We start from the raw sequence: 25,731 nt of genomic DNA on the forward strand, positions 1-25,731 counted from the left end.
AGATCGTACGAATTCATACGAATTAGCCACTAAATCAAAAAGTTACGAATTGCCGTGAGATTGTGTTGCAGCCTGATCTCCCGAGAAAACGTAAGTATTTTACGTTTTGTCAGTTTAGTGGCTAATTCGTAGGAATTTGTACGAGTTCAGTCGTACGAAATTATACGATTTTAAAAAGGAGGCGTGGCACCTAACCCCACCCCTAAACCCAACCGTCATTGGGGGATGAGCAAATCGTACGAAAATGTACGAATTAGATCGTACGAATTCATACGAATTAGCCACCAAATCAAAAAGTTACGAATTGCCGTGAGATTGTGTTGCTGCATACCCTTTATGGTATGGCTTAGTTTGCTTTTGGACAGTTTAATTATTCCCCTGGCTCACAAAAATATGTATATGAGTCCTTGCTCTGATACAGACATCCCTCTAGTTTAAGAAGAGTCAGGGAACATAGAGCTTCACCTACTAAAATGGAAGATTAGCACCACGTGTCCATATCAAGCCATCTATTGGTATAAACATATTCATGCACTGCAAGAAATGCTTTTCTTAATTATATTTTTTATCCTGTTTCTAGTCCAAATATCTAAAAATTCTTATATTAAGAAGCATTTTCTAGTTAAGCAAAACATAATGTCGTGTTTCGAGAAATAATGAGTCAAAATAAAGTGAGTTTTTCCTTAAAACAAGCAGAATAATCTGCCAATGTGGTAAGCAAAATAATCTTATGTCAAAAGGAAAAACAAGATTACTTTGCCTATCCCATTGGCAGATTATTTTGCTTGCTTTAAGGAAAAACTCACTCAATATTGGCATATTATTTCTCAAAACAAGACAATGTTTTGCTTACCTAGAAATGCTTCTTGATATAAGAATTTGTAGATATTTAGACTAGAAACAGGATAAAAAAATCGAAGTAAGAAAAGCATTTCTTGCAGTGTGGGTCCTTAAAATGCCATTAAAGAGAAGGTGCTAAACAATACTAAACAAAAGAATACTACAGTGCGTCTTCAATAGTGCACAATGTCAATCTTCTGTGCTCATTTAACTTGAAAAGACATAAACCGAACTATAAATCAAAATTTCTTTCATTAAGTCAGTGCATTTCGAGACTTCAGGTTTCATATTACTCTCTGTATCTCTCAGTGTGAGTGCTTTTATCCCCATCCAAGAGGTAGTCCTTGGAATGCCATTAGAGTATAGGCACTTGCTAAATGAGTATCCCAACCTGAGGTGCCATATTTCCAAACTAATCACAACAATATTTTCTTTTTTATTACATCTTCCCAATTTCCGAAATGGGATCACCTCTTAACCTTGTAAAGTTAGAGCAAGGGAATGGACAGCCAAGAGATGACTTGGCAGGCGCAAAGGGTGAAGCAAATGGACTCTGCTAGAGAAGATGCATTGTGAAACATCACACCAAGTCTTACATTTTATTCTTGCACTAATCTCCCAGGTTGGAATACTGGTCGTGCCAAAAACCAAGAGTAAGAGTTTTGCTCTTGGATTTATGAGTGCACTCACCGAGAAGAAAGTGGATGAGCCTTGTTAGTTATTAGTGGTCTGTGCAAAAGCAAAAGCAGAGGGCAGTGAATGGCATTTAAAGGGATAGTACATGCAATTAAATTTCTGTAATCATTTACTCACTTGACAAATACATTTTTGAGTTTCTTTCTTCTGTTAAACAAAAAATGTTGAAAAACATTAGCCCTTGACTCCATAATAATAGTTTTTCCTGCTATGGGTGTCAATTGTCATTGGTTTTTTTGAAATATCTTCTTAAAAAAATAATAAAGGAACTAATGGTGAGTAAATAGTGAGTATTATCCTATTAATGAGAGTTCCCCATCAGCGTGTGAATATATAAAGCCTGGTCTCCTTGACTATGTTCACTGTGGTCAATAGTTCATCTTGGTGACTGATCTTTCCCGACCTCCGGCATCAGCCAGCTGGTTTACAGAGCGCTTGCGGTTGCGTTTAAGTTTAGAGTCCTTGTCGAAGACTTCACCTGAGCGAAGTGCTGACACAAGATCATCAAACTCCCCCACCTCCTCTGACGCACTGCCTTTGGTGCCTTTCTTTGCTCGTCTCTCTCGTTCACGCTGGTCCTTGAGCTGCGATGGACAAATTAACAATCATAAGTCATGATCATAATTCACATAAAAAGGTTAAACGTTTAAATCCGAAAAGATAAAAAAATACACAGAAATGATGACGGAAAGGGCACATAGTTTACCTCTTTTTTATGATTTAATATTAATATTATGGTTCTTCTGAGTGTGCCAGTTTAGGTTCAGTTTAAAACACAATTCAGATTTTTTTATTATAATGTGTTAAAAAGTGTCATGTTGGGGGCGTGTCCACAGTTCGCTGATTTATGGGTGTGTTGCTTCACATGTAAATTAGTTTCGGCTTCCCGCCAACGTAACAAGGGGGCGGGGCCATGAGCTCACCCACTCTGCGTTTGCAACAGAGTCTGACAGGCAGACAGAGAAAAAGCTGGAGTGAGATGATCAGCATTCAGTCGTACATGTACGACTCGGACACAGACCAAGCAGAGAGTACAAAATCATTTGTGTCTTTGTACAGTTTTACAGCCAACTGTGTGCTAGTTTCAAGTGCCGAGCTTGTACACAGAAGCTAATAACCACGCACACTGAATTAACTTTGACTTAGGCAACGGATGCGCCGCTCGAAGCCGCGACACGGCACACCAGACACTCTCTGTGGCGCGGCAGAAACATGAAGTGTCCTGAATCGTCGCGCCACGCATTTTTGAATTCTAAACATAGGTTTCTGCAGCGGTCCGCGGCACCCAGCCGTCGACTTGAGTGTACCCTGATAGAAACCTATGTTTAGAATTCTAAAACGCATGCTAGTTAAGATCACAGCGAGCTTCTGGGATCGCGAGAAATGCAAACGGCTGAAGTATAAGGTAGACTCAATGAGAAGTACACATGTTTGCAAACCTACCTAAAGATACAACCAATAATTCCGATTAGAGCGATAATGTGGAGAATATTGATCTTGTGTTGAGCCCAATGAGCCTTGCATCTAAAAATAGAGCTAGGGTGTTCCTTTAGTGATATCGCTTCGACTCACGCTGAAAATGGCGGACGTGAATCAACAAACTGAGGATATGATGACGCGCCTGTCAATCAATATTGGTGGGCGGGGGGACCGCTCTCCTACGTAAAGTTGCGGTCGGTTTGAAAACCGGTTTTCATGACTGTTTTTTATGTTGTTAAATAAAAAAAAAGCACTGGGTGTGCTTATATCACCCCAATATGACAGTCTATACACTATACATGCACATATGTCTGTCCAAACAGCTTGAAAAGTAGATTTTTTTACCATAGGTGCCCTTTAATACAAATAAGATGTACACATTAATACACAAATATCTTTACATATGAAAAAAAAATGATTAAAATGTTATAAAAATTATTATTTACTACATACAGGTAAGGTCAGGATTATTAGCTCCCGTGTTTATTTTTCAAAGGGGGGCTAATAATCCTGACCTTACCTGTAGATAAAAAAAAAAACATTACCTCCATGCCTTTTTCATGTCTATAGGACTTTTTCAGTTTATTCATGCCAATTTACATTTACATTATATTTACATGTTATTATTATAGCAATATTATTTATTATATGCGTATTTATATTTGTTTTGTTAAAAACAAGTTTAGATTTGTCCATCTGTTGGGTGTTGGAGATGTATGCATCACCATATGTGGCATAGGAATACGATGTTGTGTTTGGATATAACGTTTTGACCACACTTGGTTATTATTGTTCATTTACTCGTTTGCTGGAAATTAGAACTGAATGTAGAAATAGTTTTGAAACAAATCTTTGCACCTAAAGCCTAGTTCACACTACAGGATTTTAAGCCTGATTTGAGCCCGATTTGGAAGTTAACGAGCTCGCCGACAGATCAGGCTGTGATTGGTGAAAAATATGTGGGTGCTCGGCGCTCTGCAGTCTTTAGGCATGATAATGTTGTCCAGTAGGGGGTCACTGGATGGTATGTGCAGTAAAAATGTAAGATTTAAGAGAATAAGCACAACCCTGTTAAACCATGCACCGCAGTGCAAAGCATATTTTTCCATCCTTAAATAGTGAAAGTGGACTCGGACTAAGAATTTGCGCCTAGATCATTCAAATAGAGCTCTGAATGTTAGCATTATGGAGGAACATTTCAGGAATTATTCATATTTCCTGATTTGAGCTACAATAAATTAAACACAATAATTGGCTAAACATATTTCAATGTCGTTCTTGCTCTGTCTTGACAGTTCAGCATACATAGAAATTATTAAATCTAGCTAAGATTAGAGACCACACTGTTAACATTCATTCATTCATTCATTTTCTTTTCGGCTTAGTCCCTTTATTAATCTGGGGTCGCCACAGCGGAATGAACTGCCAACTTATCCAGCACATGTTTTATGCAGCGGATGCCCTTCCAGCGCCAACCCATCTCTGTTGCGTACACACGTACACTATGGATAATTTAGCCTTCCCAATTCACCTGTACCGCATGTCTTTGGAGCGTGGGGGAAACCGGAGCACCCGGAGGAAACCCACGCGAACGCAAGGAGAACATGCAAACGCCAGCTGACCCAGCCGAGGCTCGAACCAGCGACCTTCTTGCTGTGAGGCGACAGCACTACCTACTGCACGACTGCGTCGCCCACTGTTAACAAGATCTTTTAAAAAAATTGTGAACCTGTCTGCATAAAAATTGTATGTAGTTTGTATTTTCTGGCTATTTACCATCGCCTCCAAGCGTATTCTCCTCTCTTCTTCCTCTTTGCATCTCTGCATGTTCTTAAGGTCATGTCGGGCCTCGCTAAATGACTGCAGGAAGATGTCAAAGATTCCAAAAAACTCGTCCGGTTGCATTCGACCTTCCTCCTCTCCAAAGTGCTTCAGAGCCATGGAAAACTGGAGTGAAGAGGAAAAAGAGTCATTAGGATTGTGGACTATGGCTGTGAAACAACAATGACACACAAAGGAATGTGTAACCCTTGAGTTGGTAGCTTAAGGCTAAGGTTGACCAAGATACACTCTCAGAACTCAAACATTATGGGGAGGTACTCTTTTAAAGGTATCCTTTTGTACCTAAAGTGTAGATTACATAACAGACCCTAAACAGCATCTCATCTGTATCCTTTGAAAGAGCCATTGATTTGATGCTTTTATATTGTATTTTGTTTCTATTATCAACATCTTTAATGCAAAGTTAACTCTTATCACATTTGCCACCAAATTGTACAAACACAGTTATTTACTCCTGTCGTGTGTATGATGTATTACTGAGGTCATGCCTTGTTTGTTGGACATATGCCCTCTTATCAGGGTCAATTTCAACTTTATATTCTGGCAATATAGTCAAGAGACTGCTGATGTACCATGCCTGCACCAGGTGGAATGGTATTACACAGTGCATGAGAATGGGTGAACGCCTGAAACCATGAAGACACGAGAGATACACAATTATTTAAGGGCATTGATAGAATCTGTTGTTGTCAAGATTAGAATTCTTAATAAGGGAATTAAATGCCCTCTAAAATGTAATTTAAAAAGACTCCTTTGTGTGAAAGTATCTGGCCTTGTGCTGGAGATCTCAGCTTTTTCGACCCCTAATAAGCACTGTGCAGTACTGATGCCATGTTGTAAAATTGTTCTTACAATTAGCCAAACTGACACAAAATGTGTTGCTTTCACACAAACAAATGTAAGAAAATTTTTATTAAATTTCCCAAAACTTTTATCATTCATTTATTCTGCAAGCGAAAAAACTGACTGATGGTAAATTTCATGCATTTTGTGTTGTATTTATTTTGAAACAGAAAATTTTTGTAGATTTTCTTACAGTGTAAAAATATGACAAAGTCATGACAACAAATATTTTTTATGTTACTTTAACTTATTTCAATAAGTTAATCAGGTTTCGATTAGATTTTTTTACAATATACAACGTTTAACTTAATATTTTTAGTCAGTTTGATTGATGTAAGTTGAATTGACTAGAAAAGTTCATTTGACCCAACCAAAAAAAATTAAACCAGCAATATTTTTTTTTCACAGTGTAGTAGATTTTCTCAGTAGAAAATGACATTATATAATAATATAATTAAAATAAAATATATGCTCTGCGGTAGAATTCAATATAAAACTTTGGAATTAAGAATTGAAACTAAGGGCCTGCTCGCACTATGCTATCCGAACCATGTCCAGGCCCATTTCGCGGATAGTTTGAGAAGTGTGAGTGCTCTGAATCGGGCTCAGGCACTCATGGAAGAGGTGTGCCAGAGCGCAGTTTACATGGGCTTTGGTGCGGTACACTTGTGTGTGAGTGCAAAACGTGCCTGAGCCCGAAACTGAAAGCAAGATCTTTATTATTATTATTATTATTATTATTATTATTATTATTATTATTATTATTATTATTAATACTTTCCATTTTGTTATACTTTTATCTATTCCTGTTGTAATTGTATTTTAAGTTTATTTGTTTGCTACTTCATTTTGGCGGCAAAGTTCAAAAATGGGGGGGGGGGGGGGCAATCAAGTTGTACAAACTTGATTGTACAAAATGTTTGAGAAAACAATCACAAATAAATGTTTTAAAAAAAGAGAAAGAACTTATTAAAAACCCTGTCCAGAAATCGACAGTACTCAACAATGACTGAACTGAAGCATTTTTAATTTAACTAGAACTACAGTACACCAGCATTCTACACTCCCCTGCTTATCTGAATTGCTGGAATGTTCCACAATTCATAAAAAATGTACAGCACTTCCTTTTTTCTGACTTTCTACAGTGTGTTAAGCTGCTTTCACAAGATGTGCATGACAATCGCAGTTTTGCTCTAAAGGATTTGCAAATTCAATGAATTGCTCGGCCCTAATCATTTTAGTCGACTTTTTTTTTTGGAATGGACATTGGTGAAATGGAGGAACAAATGTTTGTTAGTTTGTTTGATGGATATGAATGGATGAAGGTTAGACATTGAGAGAATTATTGTGAATGAATATGAATGGACGTTACCTTATCCTTGGCCTCATTAAGAAGTTCCTCAAGTTCAGAAAAGCTGAAGCTAGCCACAGTGATGAAGTCGCTGACCACTGGGACAAACTTGTCTCCTCTGTCACATGCTCGGCTATGCTGATATCGTAACTCCTGAAGTAAACACAATAAAACACAATTTTTTTTTTTGTTAAATGGGTCGACAGATGTATTTATTTGGTCACACTTTATTTTGATGGTCTGTTAAGTTACATTGCATCTACATGCCAACTAATTCTCATTGGATTGTAAGTAGACTGTTAGGGTTGGGGTTAGGGTGAGTGTAAGTTGACATGTACTTGCAAAGCTTCTTATAGTCAGTTAAACGTCTGTTGAAGGAGCAGTATCAGCAGATATTAAGCAGACAGTCTACTAATACTCAAACGGACCATCAAAATAAAGTGTTACCACTTATTTTTGTGACCTTTAATCTATCGTTTTTCATTGTGGAAGTTCCTATGTTTGCATTTTGAATTCATGTTTCATTTCATTCATATTTCACCGCTTGGCCACAGGAATAAATTATAGATGACTCACCACTTCTAGAGCTCTCAGGCCACTCCTGATGCTGGAAACTTCTTTCTCCAGCTCAGCTAGACTGTGAGAATAACAGCAATCAAAAATTGTTCTAACCAACTAAACATATTGTAACAGCCTACCAAAAACAACTGCTAATATTGAGTAGATAGTCATGTTCATCATTATGCTGGGATACGACTCACTTGACTTTGGCGGCTTCTGATACACTGCACAAGTCCTGTTGAATACTGAGGATGTCAGGGTAATTCTTTTCAAAGATCATGATCAGGTAATGCAACATGGTGATGTTTCTGTTGAAAATTGGTAAGGTTCAAATATAGCAGTGTCATCCAAATTTAGCGACTGAACTTAGATGCTGAGTAGTTCATTTCAGAAACATTTATTCTATTAAACTTGTAAGAAAAAGTAGTGTTAGGCTGAAAATAGTGACAGTAAATATTGCATTTGAATAAGCAAGCTGAAACTCCTGACCTGTCTATACTTGACTTGGTGTCTATGATCTTGTTAAGACTGGACACTTTGAAACCGTATGCATTGCCCCTCTGTCCTTTGTTCATAAAGTTCCCGAATGCCAAAACCACTTCTAGAACCTGTCTCAGGAGCTTACTACTCATCACCTCGCGTGACGCGCACAGAATGGCTAGAAATGAAATGAGAAAAAACAAAGATGGTTACTGATGCATTACTGTAGCCCCCATGTTGGGGTTTGTAATGACATTAGCCCCATTCAGATTACACTTTTGTTTTCCAGATTTTGGCCCGATTTGCTTCATGTAGGTCAGGGGTGTCCAAACTCGGTCCTGGAGGGCCAGTGTCCTGCAGAGTTTAGCTCCAACTTGCCTCAACACACCTGCACGGATGTTTCTAGAAAGCCTAGTAAGTGCTTGATTAGCTAGCCCAGGTGTGTCTGATTGGGGTTGGAACTAAACTTTGCAGGACACCGGCCCTCCAGGACCGAGCTTGGACATGCCTGATGTAGGTTGTTGTGGGGATTTGTAAATGAAAAATGAGCATGAGATGCAAGATTAAATAGTTCTTCTCATGTTGTGTGCCATAGTGCACAACAACGAATACATGTCTGCGATGCTCCACGACATGATCGCAGAAAGTCTATCATGTTTACATATTTTCCCCCTTCATCTATGGCAAGTTCCGTCACAAGGGTGACCAATAGGATCACATAAACTCTTCAGTACACGGCTTTAGAATTGGCAAAATTACAGTACGCTGTACACTTCTGGCAGTACACTTCTGATCTGTTATGATGGTTCCTACAACACATCAAGATTTGATCTAGTCAAAAACATGTAATATAAAAGGGGCTATACAGTATGATGATGAAAACGGTGACAGAATATACATTTTTGGGTAAAGTATTTCCATATACAGTACACTCACAGGCCACATTATTAGGTACACCTGTCCAACTGCTTGTTAACACAAATTTCTAATCAGCCAGCATGTAGACATGGTCAGAATTGGGAAGAAAGGTGATTTAAGTGACTTTGAACGTGGCATGGTTGTTGGTGCCAGACGGGCTGGTCTGAGTATTTCAGAAACTGCTGATCTACTGGGATTTTCACGCAAAACCATCTCTAGGGTTTACAGAGAATGGTCCGAAAAAGAGGAAATATCCAGTGAGCGGCAGTTCTGTGTGCGCAAATGCCTTGTTGATGCCAGAGGTCAGAGGAGAATGGCCAGACTGGTTCCAGCTGATAGAAAGGCAACAGTAACTCAAATAACTACTCATTACAACCGAAGTATGCAGATGAGCATCTTTGAACGTACAACACATCGCCATGTCATAAAGCGCGAATCATCTCACACGGGTTTCTTGAATATGACAATAAGTTCACTGCACTCAAAGGGCCTCCACAATCACCAGATCTAAACCCAACAGAGCACCTTTGTGCAGCCGACAAATCTGCAGCAACTGCGTGAAGCTGTCATGTCAATATGGAGCAAGATCTCTGAGGAATATTTCCAGTATCTTGTTGAATCCATGCCACGAAGGATCAAGGCAGTTCTGAAGGCAAAAGGGGGTCCAACCCGGTACCAGTAAGGTGTACCTAATAAAGTGGCCAGTGAGTGTGTATGCATAAGAATGCACACATGAAACAAACATGTGCAGAAATGGAACACCCTCAACCTTATGAGTTCATTTGTGAATTATTACCAACTTGATTAAATTGTCACTTCCAGAACAAAAAATACAGATAAATACAGACAAATACTGGCCCAATTTTAATTTGAAACTTTTCATCCTTTCTTGAGTCTCTTCCAAAATGCAGAAATCTGTGCATCTGTGCAGTTTACATTCCATTTAGTAAGTGTTTACTTAAGTGGGTCTCTCAAAATTACCTACAGCAAGGGAATTTAGGCTGTTCGTGGAAATTTTTGAATGGAAATAAGTTGCCAGATGACGCATAGTTGGTGCGAGGGATCGTACTCAATATTTGGACGACACGTACCACTTAAGTGAATGACTACTTGTAGCGCCCCGTGGGACTCATCCCTTAGTCGCGGCCTAATGGAGGTAAGGGAATGTATAAAACCGCCAGTTCCTGAGAGCCAGGGGGCAGCACTTCCACTACACATTTAGACAAGATGGGACTACAACATCACTGGCAACAAACAATGAGCCATGAATTTTTTTTTTTTCGAAAACTGGATCATTTTGCTAGGCAAGACCCTTATTTAACCGATGGGATTATTTAGAGCCCTTGAAGCTGCATTTAAACTGCATGTTGGAAGTGTTTAAACACTGATGTCCACAATATGAAGAAAATTCCCATTTAGCTACAAATATGATGTCTTCACAAATGAAAGAAAGAACACAAAATCCTGGACTGAATAGTCTTGGAGTAAATAATCTGTACGCTTTTGTTTTGGGAGAGAATTAATCCTGAGTGTATTACCTTCAGCTCTGTTAACACCACACATAACTTACTGTACCACATCTCATTTCTCTCCTCATTCAATTCAATTCCCCTTTATTTGTATAGCGCTTATACAATGTAGATTGTGTCAAAGCAGCTTCACATAAAAGGTCATAGTAGATTGGAACAGTGTAGTTCAGTTTGTAGTGTTTAAGTTCAGTTCAGTTTAGCTCAGTTCAGTGTGGTTTAATAATCACTACTGAGAGTCCAAACACTGAAGAGCAAATCCAACGACGCGTAGCTCAACTGATCAAATGCAGAAACCGTAGCAAAGTCAGCAGGTTCTATTTGGATCTATTCATGAGCACAATTCTCATTTACTGAAAGATGGAATAACATACAATTATACATGATTCACTATAAAATAACCCACAGTAGAGCCAGCATAAATGATCAAAAATCTAAATCGAACTCCAGCACTTCTCTCGGTTTACACAGCTGAGTCTATATATAGCCCAATGTGAACGTTCCCACTACTGAAATATATTAATACAAAGCTGATCTTGAACCTCACATGTTTTTCTGTGAGCATGTGAACTGCGTGAACTGTAGTCTCAACTCATGTATTTCCCATCACTGTGTTACTGCAGTTGCTCCAGTGGGACCCACAAAGGGCATGCAACTTTGATGCCTGTCCACAGTTTGCCAGAATGTCTGGGTGTACGCTAGAGAATTCATATCATGCAGACGGGTGATAGAAGATAAGTGTGGGGGAAAAAAGGAAAAATTATGCATACATTTACAAGTAATGAATGAAAACTTTTAGGCATGTATTATGCATGTATGCCACCCATAGACTGTAAAATATATAGACGGAGTATCCATGACGTGACCCATAGGTTTCTGAACACTGCAAAAGAAGCTACAAGTAGGCGCGGCCAACCGTCGCCATTTTGTTCGCGCGTCATCGCACCCACGGCGGGATACCAAACAAGGGCAAAGAGGCGGAGAGTGAGCGGAGCTACACACACCTGCTGGCACTTTGCTTAGACCTGGCTAAGACAGACTTTTCTTTGGGAGAAACGCTTGATACTTCATTACCTGCGACTCGTTTGTGTTCTGACCACATGTGCTTGGCTGTACACTATATCAATAAAGTGTTTAGACTTTCAAAAACACTGTAGTAATACACTGAGCCACTAAACATTGTTTTTATGACGCTTTTCAACAGGAGGAAAACGCGAAATACGTCCAAACACTTCAGATTTAGTGTGTGTGTGTGTTAGTAAATGCAAGACTATTGATGAACTCCAGCATAACACTGTATGACAACGCTTCAGATGACTGTTCTAGAGCCTACAGCTAATCAATCTGTCAGATTCTGGAGTGCTTTACGGGTCTAAAGAAAAATATTAATGATAAATGATCTTAAATAAAACAAATACATTTATAGAGATGGTATACAAGTATATTACCCTACTCACCTGGGAAACGGAGGCCACGTGAATGGTTTGTGAGCACAATTAAATGCACACAGAATCCCATATCATCTGATAATTGTAAGAAATAAGTCCAAAAGGCAGCTGACTGGGTAAAGCCACATAAAACAACACAAAAATACGATGAATATGCCGAGATCAGTGGCTAATCTGCGGATTCAGCTGAGGTGAAGTGACGGCGACCAGCAAGACCTAGCTGTCACTCAAGTGGCCACGCCCTTAATTATGCAACCTTAATATAACCTAATATAAAGGAAATGGATGAGTAAAAAAAAAATTCACCCCCCTCACAGTTGTCATGGAGGGTAATAATAGCTATATGAACCAAAATCGTTCTTTGTACCAGGCTGTAAACACCTTTTTTTCTGCTGTAAAGTTGGCCATTCTAACAGTGGGCTCAATTGCAACTTGCTCTATTATGGAGCCAGGACTAGCGGAATTTTGATGAATTGCAGTTTCAGTTACTTCCGTATTGGCTTCCCGAGAGAGAGCGGGAGGTTATCGCTTGATGCCACCACACACAAATCTCAGAATAAATCTCAGAAAGTTTATTCTTTTGTGAAGTTTACCAATAAATAAATTATATGCAGTTGAAGTCAGAATTATTAGGCCCACTGAACACAATAGTTTTAATAACTCACTTCCAATAACTGATTAATTTAATCTTTTCTATGATGACAGTAATTAGGCAAGTTATTGTGTAACGATAGTTTGTTCTGTAGACTATCGAAAAGAAATATAGCTTTAAGGGGCTAATAATTTTGCTGTTTGGGTATTACCACTTCTGAGGATCAATAATTGCGTATACCCTTGGTATACTCACTTGTTTTCATGTCCCCTTTAACTGTATACCAAGTATGTTTTTTTAAAACTCTCATCTTAATTGGTTGCAACTGGTGCATTTTTGTTTTGTTTAACATGTGTAAAACCAACTTTACCTCTATTAACTTATGTATCTCTAACTTATGCCCTAATATCCATGTCCACATCACATTTACACAACAGTTTCTTAGACAATATTACACCTTTAGTAGCATACCAGCAAAATCTACTTACCTTCAGCCTTTGGCTTTGTCTCTGCTAGGCGATCAGCAAATTTCTTTTTGAAGAAAAGCGACTGGAGCCTCTGTTGATAGTGGTCAATTCTGGTAAAGACAAAGCCATTGTGGTGAATTGAATGAAAAGTCAGATTTCATGCACTAATTTATGACAAAGATTACATTACTGTGAGGGTTGGGGTGGGGGTAGATGTTAATAAAATACAATTGAATGGGTTTTTCTATACATATTTGGAATAACACTCAGTATAATTACTGTTTTTACATTACTATAATGTTTAGGGTTGTAGTGCAGTAGGTGTAGGCGTTAATAAAATGCAATTAATGGATAATTTAATAAATAATTGACATTCACTTCCAAAGTAAAGTTTACCATGGTGCCGTAAAATCTGCTGCAGCTGACACTATTGCTGTGTCATAAATAAAAAGTAAACATCCCAGGTGTCACAATCCAAAGGAGAAAAAAAGGCTGATGGCTTTTTATTTGCTTGTTGTTGTTGTTTTATGTAACTATTAAATACTGTTTTTATCTTATGTAGGTTATGGATGAAATGGTAATTCTAATAGTTTATTTAAAATGATTTGATTTTATTATCATTTTTTTTAAATCATCAAGCAACCACCCAATATTGTCCCGCAACCCCCACTTTGGGAACAACTGATCTAAAGAGATTTTGTTCTAAAATCATCAATTGATCACTTTTTTAAAGGGCACCTATGGTAAAAAATCTACTTTTCAAGCTGTTTGGACAGGCATATGTGCATGTATGGTGTATAGACTGTCATATTGGGGTGATATAAGCACACCCAGAGCTTTTTTTCAATTTAACAACATAAAAAACGGTGGACCAATTGGAGCTGTTTTCAGATCGACCGCTACTTTACGTAGGAGAGCGGTCCCCCCGCCCACCAATATTGATTGACAGGCGCGTCATCATATCCTCAGTTTGTTGATTCACGTCCGCCATTTTCAGCGTGAGTCGAAGCGATATCACTAAAGGAACACGCTAGCTCTATTTTTAGATGCAAGGCTCATTGGGCTCAACACAAGAGCAATATTCTCCACATTATCGCTCTAATCGGAATTATTGGTTGTATCTTTAGGTAGGTTTGCAAACATGTGTACTTCTTATTGAGTCTACCTTATACTTCAGCCGTTTGCATTTCTCGCGATCCCAGAAGCTCCCTGTGATCTTAACTAGCATGCGTTTTAGATTTCTAAACATAGGTTTCTATCAGGGTACACTCAAGTCGACGGCTGGGCGCCGCGGACCGCTGCAGAAACCTATGTTTAGAACTCAAAAATGCGTGGCGCGACGATTCAGGATACTTCATGTTTCTGGTGCGCCACAGAGAGTGTCTGGTGTGCCGTGTCGCGGCTTCGAGCGGCGCATCCGGTGCCTCAGTCAAAGTTAATTCAGTGTGCGTGGTTATTAGTTTCTGTGTACAAGCTCGACACTTGAAACTAGCACACAGTTGGCTGTAAAACAGTACAAAGACACAAATGATTTTGTACTCTCTGCTTGGTCTGTGTCCGAGTCGTACATGTACGACTGAATGCTGATCCTCTCACTCCAGCTTTTTCTCTGTCTGCCTGTCAGACTCTGTTGCAAACGCAGAGCAGGTGAGCTCATGGCCCCGCCCCTTGTTACGTTGGCGGGAAGCCGAAACTAATTTACATGTGAAGCAACACACCCATAAATCAGCGAACTGTGGACACGCCCCCAACATGACACTTTTTAACACATTATAATAAAACAATCTGAATTGTGTTTTAAACTGAACCTAAACTGGCACACTCAGAAGAACCATAATATTAATATTAAATCATAAAAAAGAGGTAAACTATGGGCCCTTTAAATCTAAAGTTTGATTATTTAGCAGTACCTGCTCATCTCAAACAGAAAGCGGTCAGCCCGGGCCATACGCTCAAGCTCATGTTTGTGTTCCTCCAGAAGGTCAATATCACTTTTTTCAGGAACAAACTTAAGCAGCTGTAAAATAAAACAAACAAACAAACAAACAAACAAACAAACAAACATTTACACATGCAGAGTGTTTGCTTGTAAGTATTAGGCGTACTAATCAAAAACATACTAGTTTCTGACCAACAACTGACATTATTATACAGCACTCACCTGTTCTAACATGTCTTTAGCCAGCTCTTCCCTCTCGTCCATCTCTAGAACAGCTCTTTTTAGTTCTTCATTGCTCATTTTTAGCCTATATTAAAAGAAAGTGTTGTCTTTATTACATGAATTACTACTATTTTTTTTTACTAAAGCAAAAATCACCAATAGAAACAACAATATGGTGCCGTGCATTAAGTCCTGTCTGACATGTGATGTTATGGATGGCCTTTTGTGCAATCAATATTCTCTCTCTTCAGCTCTGATCAATTAAAAAAAGCAGGTCAAATTACAGAACATTACTCTTTTCCCGTCCTAATTAAGTAATTTTTTGTCACAGGACTGCCTTTTAAAGCTTTATGATACAGATAGGAAGTTAATGGTTGTTACTAATCCAGCTTTTAGCTGCTATTATTACTTAACCTAACCTAAACCCAAAAGTCAATTGTAAAGAGACTTAGTTGACAGTTTCAAATCAATGAGTTAGTCGATGTTACAAAGTTAAGGTCCCATTTAAATACCATATAACCTCCTATTTTATCATAAGTCCTTGCAACCACAGAACTTTGTTTATACCTGTAGTAAGAATACACAAGCAGTACATGGCAAAAACATCTACAGCAGGGGTCACCAAAGTTGTTCCTGGAGGGCCGATGTCCTGCAGATTTTAGCTCCAACCCTAATCAAACACACCTGAACAAGCTAATCAAGGTCTTACTAGGTATATTTGAAACACCCAGGCAGGTGTGTTGAGGCAAGTTGGAGCTAAACCCTGGAGGGACACCGGCCCTGCAGGACCGAGATTGGTGACCCCGATCTACAGTAATTCACAGATACTGCATGGTTACTGTCAATTTTACAAATGTTTACAAATATTGTTGACATGACTGACATAATTTCAACTTATAATAAGCTTTTTATGTTTGTTTTTTTTTGACTTTATTATCTAAAGTAATAAATAAAAGTGATGTTAAAATACTTTTATTTAATACTTTAAATTGGGCAAAGAAACAAACCTGAACACAATATCATTAAGAGTTGAAATTATGTCAATATGAGCAGTTTGTGGACCGTTTTAATGTACATTTTAAAAACATTTATCAATGTGAAAGTGCATTAGATTAAATGCAGTCTAAGGCTAACTTATTAGCCTTCATGTGTAATTATTGTTTTCCCAATGGATGTTTTAATAGAGAGATTTATTCAACACATTTTAAACATTACTTTTAATATCTAATTTCTAACAACAGACGTATTTTGGCTTTGCCATGACAGTACATATATATTAATATTTTGCTACTTATTTAGCAAGATATTAGTATTCAGCTCAAAATTAACTGGCTTAACTAGGGTAATTAGGTTAACCAGTCAAGTTAGGTTAATTAGGCAAGTCATTGTATAGCAATATTTTGTTCTGTAACAATAAAATAAAACATCAATTCTTAAAGGGGCTAATAAATATTGACCATAATTTTTCATATACAAATGCTTTTATTCCAGCCAAACTAAAAGAAATAAGACTTTCTCCAGAGTAAAAAAGGCAACACTTTAGTCTAAGTAACTATTCACATCAGTTTCTACGGGCAAATTAGGAATTAAATATATATAACTGTTCATTAGCACTTGTTTTAATCATAAACAAGTATTATCTTATTTTACATCCCTAATTCTACCCAATAGACCAACCTCTACTATTAATAAGCAAGTAATTAGTAGTTTATTTACTGTAGCTAAAGGTCTTAGTTATGCTTAGTTAACATCTTGAATTGTACATTAAAATAAAATGTGACCAAGAATAGTATAGGAAATATTATGATAATTTCCTGTTTAACATAACTTGAATACTAATTTCACAGGAGGGCAAATAATTTTGCACTTAACTGCAAAAAGGATTTTAATCAGTAAAATAAGCTTTGTAAAAACTGTATAATTAGTTTGCAATATGTTAAAATATGTTGATAAAATGCATGATCATATATGAATTTAAAATTGACTAACATTTATAATTATTTTAATTTATAATCATGTATATAATGTTTGTTAATGTATTTTTTTTTAATGAAAGTGATTCATTAAAAAGTGTTGCCAAACGAGGTTGCGTGGCTGGGGGTCTAAATATCTCGTCTATTACTAAGAACCAATTAGCTTAAACTTTTGTGCCCTACAGATTCATGTCCAAGATAAGGAATAAGTTGACATTAACAATATACCAGCAATGCTGACTTGTACATCGTATGTACATACTTGGAAAGCAAAATGACACAGTTCTGGGCCCTCCGCCCGTCAATGACAGATAGCTCTTTGACTTTGCGTGTGCTCAGATTAAGGTCATCCATTGATCCTGTCTCTTTCTGCAAAAGAGCGAGGAAAAAACAATCAACAGGATGGTTTGGATTCACATTCTGCTAATCGAATGTGTAAAATAAAGTTAGATTTTTTTTATAAGGTAGTCAAAGTTTCAATTAGGACAAATTTATTATTGTTTTTAATTCGTTTTAGTCTAATAAATGCTGAATAAGATATTTAAGTATTTGCATTGAGAAGTAAATACACAATATAATGTACACATATATATAACCTTCCAATTTAATCTCGACAGGCCACTATTCAGAACACTATTCCACCATGAATATGCAGCTGAAGCATCACAGATGCTTGAAAGTTACTTGGCTTTTTCATGGAAAACATTCATCTATTTATAGATCCAGACCGTTTCCTGTTCTGTGAATGCTCAATGAGGTTAGTCATGTAACTCCATGGTGGTCCAAAGAGAGCATACCCAGTCCTCACAGAGCCCTCACTTTGAGCTGTAACATGAAGAATGAAGGAACGGTGGAGGGTCATTTCTATCCAAAACATGCCTCAGCTACATTTGATTCAACAGTAAAAGTAATGTTGAAAAAACATCTTTAGCCAATGTCTGTTAGCTATCACAATAGTTTAGCACGATCTTATAACTGCACACTAGATCTATACAGTTCAAAACAAAATGAGCAGCTCCATATCTAAAAGTTACATCTTCATTGCCTAAGAAAAGTAAACATTTAGAAGTATATGCATGATACTTTCCTTTACATTCGAATGAATAATAAACAGTGATTGATGTCAATTAATGAAAATAATAAAAGACAAAAGAATATCCTGCAGGCTTCAAAATCTCACTCAAAACGTAAATTACAGTTATTGTTTTTTTTTTTAAATCCCTCTGATAATGTCAATATTGAAAGATGAGAGAATATCTGCAGCATTTCTGCTCTAAATGCACTGAAACACTTCAGGCATCAACAGTGTATTACAATTCAGTAAAGAACAGCTGCTTCAAAATGCTCATTCTCTATCACAAAGCATAGATGTTCTGGCTAAAACTCCCTCCAGAAGTTATTCTTCTGAAATAAATCAGTAACTCTTTAATTGAATGGTGTGTCATGAATATGAAGGATATGTTATGCATGCTTATGACAACTGTGTTCGCTTAGGTATGTCGTTTTAAAAGCAAAAAAGACATTGTTTGAGATGCCTTTTCTATGACTATTTGAAACATATCTTCATAACCTGTCAGTGTCTTTGTCATGATGACTTGACATTACCGAGACAACTTCATAAACCATAAACATGATTGGAATAATCATAAACACTACTGTCATGGGGTCATTATAATAGTGTCATTCATTTCTCAGTAAAATGGCCAATACTTTGTCAAATTATTTTATAACAGCATCATTAATATTTAATGACATTAACTCTCATTTTAACAACAGATTCAATTCATGTTGTGGAGATCAAGAGAAATATTAATGATGCTGTTGGAATTCCTGACAATTATAAAGGCCTCGTGACAGTCCAGCCTGATCTCACGAGAAAACGTAAGTATTTTACGTTTTGTCAGTTTAGTGGCTAATTCATACGAATTCGTACGAGTTCAGTCGTACAAATTTGTACGATTTTAAAAAGGAGGCGTGGCAGCTAACCTCACCCCTAAACCCAACCGTCATTGGGGGATGAGCAAATCGTACGAAAATGTACGAATTAGATTGTACGAATTCATACGAATTAGCCACTAAATCAAAAAGTTACGAATTGCCGTGAGATTGTGTTGGACAGTCATGTTCATGACAGAGTTATGATAAGTTTTGTTTACACAATCTCACGGCAATTTGTAACTTTTTAGTGACTTCGTGACTAATTCGTATGAATTTGTACGATCTAATTCGTACAATTTAGTACGATTTGCTCATCCCCCAATGACGGTTGGGTTTAGGGGTGGGGTTAGGTGCCACGCCTCCTTTTTAAAATCGTACAATTTCGTACGACTGAACTCGTATGAATTCGTACGAATTAGCCACTAAACTGACAAAACGTAAAATAGTTACGTTTTCTCGTGAGATCAGGCTGGTTTTGTTGTCTTAGTAATGTCAAGCTGTTATGACAAAACCAAATGTCGATATTGGAACATTTCTATTCTAAATAAAACACTATTTCTTGCCCAAAGCACTGAGACATCTGTATTACAATTCTGAAATAAAGATTTTCATAGTGACTGTGCCATGATGTTCATAGATGTTATGCAGTGGTGTAGTCCTTGCTATACGCACGTATACTCAGTATGCCTACTTTTTTCCATGAGCTGTTTGGGTATTACGACTTCAGAGGATCAAACCCTCTGTATGCTCACTTGTTTTGGTGAATAGACTTCCCTAATTTTTGTCTATTGAGTATTTGAGTTTTTCGAAGATCACAACAAATCAGCTGAATGAAGTCTCGCTGAAATGTTCAAGTAAAATTATAAAACTGCATGGGCGTCGCTTTAGCCCTCCTATATTTCCATTCAGCCCCCCTAACACCTTTGCGATTACCTGTACACTACTAAATGATCGCCTCAGTCCCTTTTAAATTTGATATAAAAACGACGGCAGAATCCCGCTCCTGAACTCGTTTTTTAGTTAGTCAGCAAACCACAGCTGTGCAGTGTGTGTGTATATATATATATATATATATATATATATATATATATATATATATATATATATATATATATATATATATATATATATATATATAAATCAAATGAATCAAAGATACATTGACTTTCGTCGTTTCTTTGCCTACTTTTAATTTGGATTGGGTGGGTAATAGTACACCACCTATTTTTTTAGGACTACACCACTGATGTTATGACAAAAAAATAATAATTCCAGAAGTTAGTCTAGAAATATCTCTCTATATTAACTGACCGATTTTGAAAGCACACATTGAAGATACAACTTGCACACTTGCATACTTGCTGCCTCTGATAAGCTGAAAACATCTTCTCGATATCTTTCAGGTCAAGAACTTTAAAGGCCCTTCTGTCATCAATCCCATTCCAGATGGTATCAGTGACCTCATTCTGCAAGAGTTATAAGAAAAGAAACTATGAAGATACTGGATTCAAGCATTAGTATTAAACAATAACATACATTTCTGATAAGATCTTTGCATTAACCTCAAGTATGAGAAATTGAGGAGTGGTAAAATGCAATCAATTCATCTAAAAACAATCCTAATGTAAGACCTTGGGTGGATCTCATGACTTACCCCTCCCAGTTTGGACCAGTTAAAGGATTTGAGTGGTTGAGAGGGTTGGGGGATACTCTTTGTCTGCGGGCTGGTTGTGGAACTAATCGAAGCAGGTCCAGGTGGAATCCCAGAAAAGATGGGCGGGGCTCCAGGTGGAGGTTGAGGACACCCAAAGGAGGGTGGAGGAGGTGGTGGGGGTGGACTGGAGAAAGCAATAGGAGGAGGAGGAGGAGGAGGAAGAAGTGGAGGAGGAGGAGGTGGAGGATGAAGAGGGGGAGGAGGTGGTGGAGGAAGAGGAGGAGGAAGAAGAAGAGGAGAGCCACCCAACATTATAGGTGGTGAAGGTGGAGGTGGAGGCATTGGGCTGCCAGGGAGCGGATGAGGGAAGGATAAAGGAACTCCAACATACTGTAAAAAACAAATATAATGATTAATACTTTATAGTTATAATTCGCCGGCAGCTAGCGCTCTGCAACTCTCACATGGTCATCCACTGAAGCTAAGCAGGGCTGCACCCGGTCACTACCTGGATGGGAGACCACATGGGAAAGCTAGGTTGCTGCCAGAAGTGTTGTTAGTAAGACTAGCAGAGGGTGCTCAACCTGTGGTCTGCGAGTGTCCTAATGCCCCAGTATAGTGACAGGGACTCTATACTGCTCAGTGAGCGCCATCTTTCAGGTGAGATGTTAAACCGAGGTCCCGACTCTGGTCGTTAAAAATCCCAAATTAAAAATTTGCCCACTGGCCTCAGTCTATCATGGCCTCCTAACCATCCCCATATCATCATTGGCTTCATCACTCTGTCTCCTCTCCACCAATCAGCTGGTGTGTGGTGTGTGGTCTGGCGCAATATGGCTGCCGTCGCGTCATCCAAGTGGATGCTGCACACTTTCCCCCAATGTGTAAAGCGCTTTGAGTGTCCAGAAAAGCGCTATATAAATGTAAGGAATTATTATTATTATTATTATTATTATTGTTACACACAAATTCTTATCTATTAAACATTAGCAAACAATAAATTCATTATCTGCTAAGCATTATTAGGTCAATACATCAATAGATGTTAAAAACAGTTATAACTGAAGCTACTAATGCTCTATTCTTGACTTATAAACACATTTAAAATGTGCTTAATGGTTGTATTTTCATACTGTGTTACTTATTAATTGTTCATTACTAAATTCAGTATTGCACTATTTACACACTATTTGTATTTAAGAGTAGTTGGTGGCTTTTAGGATAATTCAAAATGAGTTAGTAAATGATAAATAACTATTCAATCAACATTTATATCTCTTATTATTCAGGCATATAGTAATGGTTACTCTGTTTGCTTTATTAAAGAGCCCATATTATGGGTTTTTGAAAATGCCCTTCCATGTAGTGTGTAACACAGCTCTAAGTGAAGTGAAATATCCAGCTAAGGCTTAAATCTGTAAGTGTACAGTGTTTAAAACTGTTGATCTATAAAAGAGTCGACTCATAGTGCTTCAAACGAGTCGTCTTGATAACGAGTCATTAGGTGTTTCGTGATGATGCGGCTACGAAACACAAGCCCCGCCCAGTAGTTGCGCACACAAACCCGGGAGATTTGAAACCTGCGGCCCCGCCCACTAACACAGAAAAAAAGACTAGACACACAGATGCCGGTTGAATGAAGTCACGGCATGCTGTGCTTAGCTGGATATTATTGAAAGTCTCTACCCAAAGATGAAACTGTGAAGAGTCAGTGGTTAAGGTTTATTTTTGCAGCATTATAGCCCAGCCTTGTGCAGTGCTTCTGGAAACTACATGCTTACAAAGAAGAATTTATCGGCCGTTTGTTAAAGGAAGGATCAGAAAAGACTACTGATGTAAGGGACTATATCAGAACATGGATCAGTTTCTTCCTCCATTTCACAAGTGTAAGTATGTGTAATTAAAATTGTTGCCTCGTTTACTCTAGCTTGCAAATTATGTGTTTAGTTGTGTTTTGTTACTTGTAACTGCATGTACTAACTCTTTATTTTCTCATATCCCGTGTAAAGCCACGTTGAAAACCGCTTTGCTTACGGATTTGGAACCAGGTTTGGAACCTCTTAAGGGTGAATAAATAGTGAGTACGTTTCATATGTTAATAACCTATAACTTTATGCAACTCATTCAACCACAGTACACAAGAAAGAAGTCACAAATAGTAAACTCACTGAAATGTCGCTAATGCGGGAGGACATGTCTAATACTTGTTCTTTGGCAGAACGTAACTCCACTCCTTCTCTCTGCAACTTGTCCTTCATCTTGTTGAGTGTTTTCATCATATCCTCCTTCTCCTGTGTCTTTGTTTCACACTCTCTGTCTTTCCTTTCCAGCCGATTCATCAGCTCTACGTGCTCTGTAAACACACATGTATTGTTTGTTACACTACATAACTTCAGTCAGGTTGAGCTACAAGATGACTGTACAGTTACCTTTTCTGAATTTTTCTGCTTGGTCTCGCCACTGTTTGACTTCATTCTCATTGACAAGCCTGCAGATGAAAGAAACCCAGTTGCCATTATGTTGCGCATTTTAAAGCCAGCGTTTATAATATACACTGTAAAAAACTTGACCTTAAATTCACAGTAAATTACTGTGTAATTGCATTACTTTCATAGCAAAATGCTGTATGTAAATTCACAACAAATTACTGTAAGAAAGTAAACGGTAATTTGTTGTAAATTTTGTTACATTAAATTACTGTAAAAATTACAGATACATAGTGTAACTTCACAGCTGGTAGTCCATTACTGCGATTTCACAGTATTATCTTGTAGAATTAACTATATTTTACTGTAAAGCAGGTTTTCCTCGGCTTGTCATTCTGACATTTACTCTGACTTTGAAATCATGTTGGGTGTTTAACAGTGTTTGGTTTTATAAATCAATTACTTTTGTTCCAGTTTATTAAGTTTTTGGCTAAACACAAAATTATGATCATTAGATATGATTTCATATTTCCATATTAACCTTATAAAATAAAAAAGGTGCAGTGCACTCAAAAATGAAAATTTACCATGATATTAATATCATTTTAAAACAGGATGATTTTCTTTCCTAATTGCTTTAGGGGATGCAATAACATTCTGTTATTTCTAAATATCCAAAAAAAAAAGTGCCAATACTAGCATAAAGGTTTATTTGTATTAATGTTGAATGAAATAAAAAGAGTTTGAATACCTATAACTAGCATGCAAAAGATATAGCCCTTTTTACAGTAATTTGCTGTAATCACGCTAATTTGATTAACTTCACTATAAAATTTGAACACAATGCATTCATGTAAGTTATTACAGTTAAATTCTGTAAAGTATTACTAATGTAATTTACTGTGAAAAATTACAGTAACATTGTAAAAATCTGGATTTTTTTTTACAGTGTACATTATTGCTATATTTCCTGTACTTACCTCTGCTATTTATTTGATGAAACTGCTGCTTGTTATTTGTTTAAAAACAAAAGTCAATGTTAAAGACGCCATGAAAGCAAAATCTGTGTTTAGTATGTAGACTTGATATCTTAGATTAGCCCTAAAAGGTTAAGCTAATCAAACAGGCTAATCGCTGAATTTTGTTTTTGCATGTACACAAAGTGGTGTGAAAAAGTATTTGCCCCTTAATGATTTTTTTTTTTTTGCATGTTTGTCACACTTGAATGTATCAGATCATCAAAACAAATGTAAATATTAGTCAAAGATAACACATCATGCTGTTTTTGACCAAAGGTTTTTGTTATTAAGGGAAAACAAAATACAAACCTACAAAGCCATGTGTAAAAAAATACACAAAAGCTGGTTAAGCCACCCTTAGCAGTAAAAACTACTATCTTTTGACAACTTACAATGAGTCTGTTATAGCATTGTAGAATTTTGGTCCACACATCTTTTCAGAATTGTTGTAACTCAGTCACATTAGAGGGTTTTCAAGCATGGGCAGCCATTTTAAGGTCATGCCACTGCATCTTAACTAGATTCAGGTCAGGACTTAGGCCGCACTATTTTGTTTTTCTTTAGCCATTCAGAAGTGGACTTTCGGGTGTGCTTTGGATCATTGTCCTGCTGCAGAACGCAAGTTTGCTTCAGCTTGAGGTCACTAACAGATGGCCGTCTGGATATTCTCATTCACATTCAGGATATTTTGGTACACAGATGAATTATCACAGTCTTCAAAGTCTTCATTTAAAAACTGCATGTTACTTGTGTATTTTTTGACTAATATTTACATTATCTGAAACAATAAAGTGTGACAAACATGCAAAAATTAGAAATCAGTAAGGAGGAAAACACTTTTTCACATGGGGCTATGGAGTTTTAGAGCAAACACTTTTCCACATCACTAGCCGCATTTCCACTATCGGGCCAGTGCGAGCCAGGGCTTTAATCGGGCCAGGCCGGGCCAATAGCCCGGGAGGTTGAGAAATGAGGCCGAAATCATGTCGTGTTTCCACTGTCGGACTAGTTGCTCGCAGCGCGTCACGCAAACACCGACCCCAGAACGTCCCCCGAATGAAACGTCACACAACCCGTCACACAACCCGCCCACTTCAGCGGGAACAAAAAACTGAAATTATAACCACAAACACAACCTGGCATCACTACGAGAGCAGGAAGATGGAGAACACCGAAGCGATTGCTTTTTTACTGTTTGTGGTCTGTTGGTGTAAGGCCAGACAGCGATGTACGATGTACTTGATAACGTCCTCATTTCTGCAAACGCCGTCTATTTGCCTCTGAACATTTTCCTCGGCCCAAATGTTCAGAAGAGCCCTGGTGTCCTCAACTGACTAGTACTGTCTGCTATCCATTTTTTCTTCTTCTTAGTGAGTTGATCAAGCGCGATAGCAAAACAAATGTAAGGGAAGAAAGCATCTTGTCTCCTCTTTACCTGACAGGAAAACTCCGCCTTTGTACGTAACCCCGCCCTGAAGCCCCAGTTGGCCCTCCTTGGCCCAAGGTATTCGGCGGGC

At 37.7% G+C, this 25,731-nt stretch overlaps 1 protein-coding gene across 1 annotated transcript in view; it reads right to left on the reverse strand.

The window, feature by feature from the left end:
- Window positions 1-775: 775 nt before the first annotated feature.
- The window catches only part of daam2 (dishevelled associated activator of morphogenesis 2), a 79,370-nt gene continuing 54,414 nt past the window's right edge, over window positions 776-25,731 (reverse strand). The window contains exons 12-25 of the mRNA XM_056476466.1: window positions 23,199-23,257; window positions 22,938-23,122; window positions 20,770-21,159; window positions 20,474-20,581; window positions 17,440-17,546; window positions 15,205-15,289; window positions 14,954-15,060; window positions 13,065-13,153; window positions 8,102-8,270; window positions 7,813-7,920; window positions 7,628-7,688; window positions 7,073-7,204; window positions 4,792-4,962; window positions 776-2,120 (exon numbers count right to left, since the gene is read on the reverse strand). Of these exons, the coding sequence (XP_056332441.1) occupies window positions 1,905-2,120; window positions 4,792-4,962; window positions 7,073-7,204; window positions 7,628-7,688; window positions 7,813-7,920; window positions 8,102-8,270; window positions 13,065-13,153; window positions 14,954-15,060; window positions 15,205-15,289; window positions 17,440-17,546; window positions 20,474-20,581; window positions 20,770-21,159; window positions 22,938-23,122; window positions 23,199-23,257 (1,987 nt within the window). The 3' untranslated portion in view covers window positions 776-1,904. The remainder of the gene's footprint in view (window positions 2,121-4,791; window positions 4,963-7,072; window positions 7,205-7,627; window positions 7,689-7,812; window positions 7,921-8,101; window positions 8,271-13,064; window positions 13,154-14,953; window positions 15,061-15,204; window positions 15,290-17,439; window positions 17,547-20,473; window positions 20,582-20,769; window positions 21,160-22,937; window positions 23,123-23,198; window positions 23,258-25,731) is intronic.

This window comes from Danio aesculapii, chromosome 17, assembly GCF_903798145.1.
Source record: "Danio aesculapii chromosome 17, fDanAes4.1, whole genome shotgun sequence".
Classification (NCBI taxonomy): Eukaryota; Metazoa; Chordata; class Actinopteri; order Cypriniformes; family Danionidae; genus Danio; species Danio aesculapii.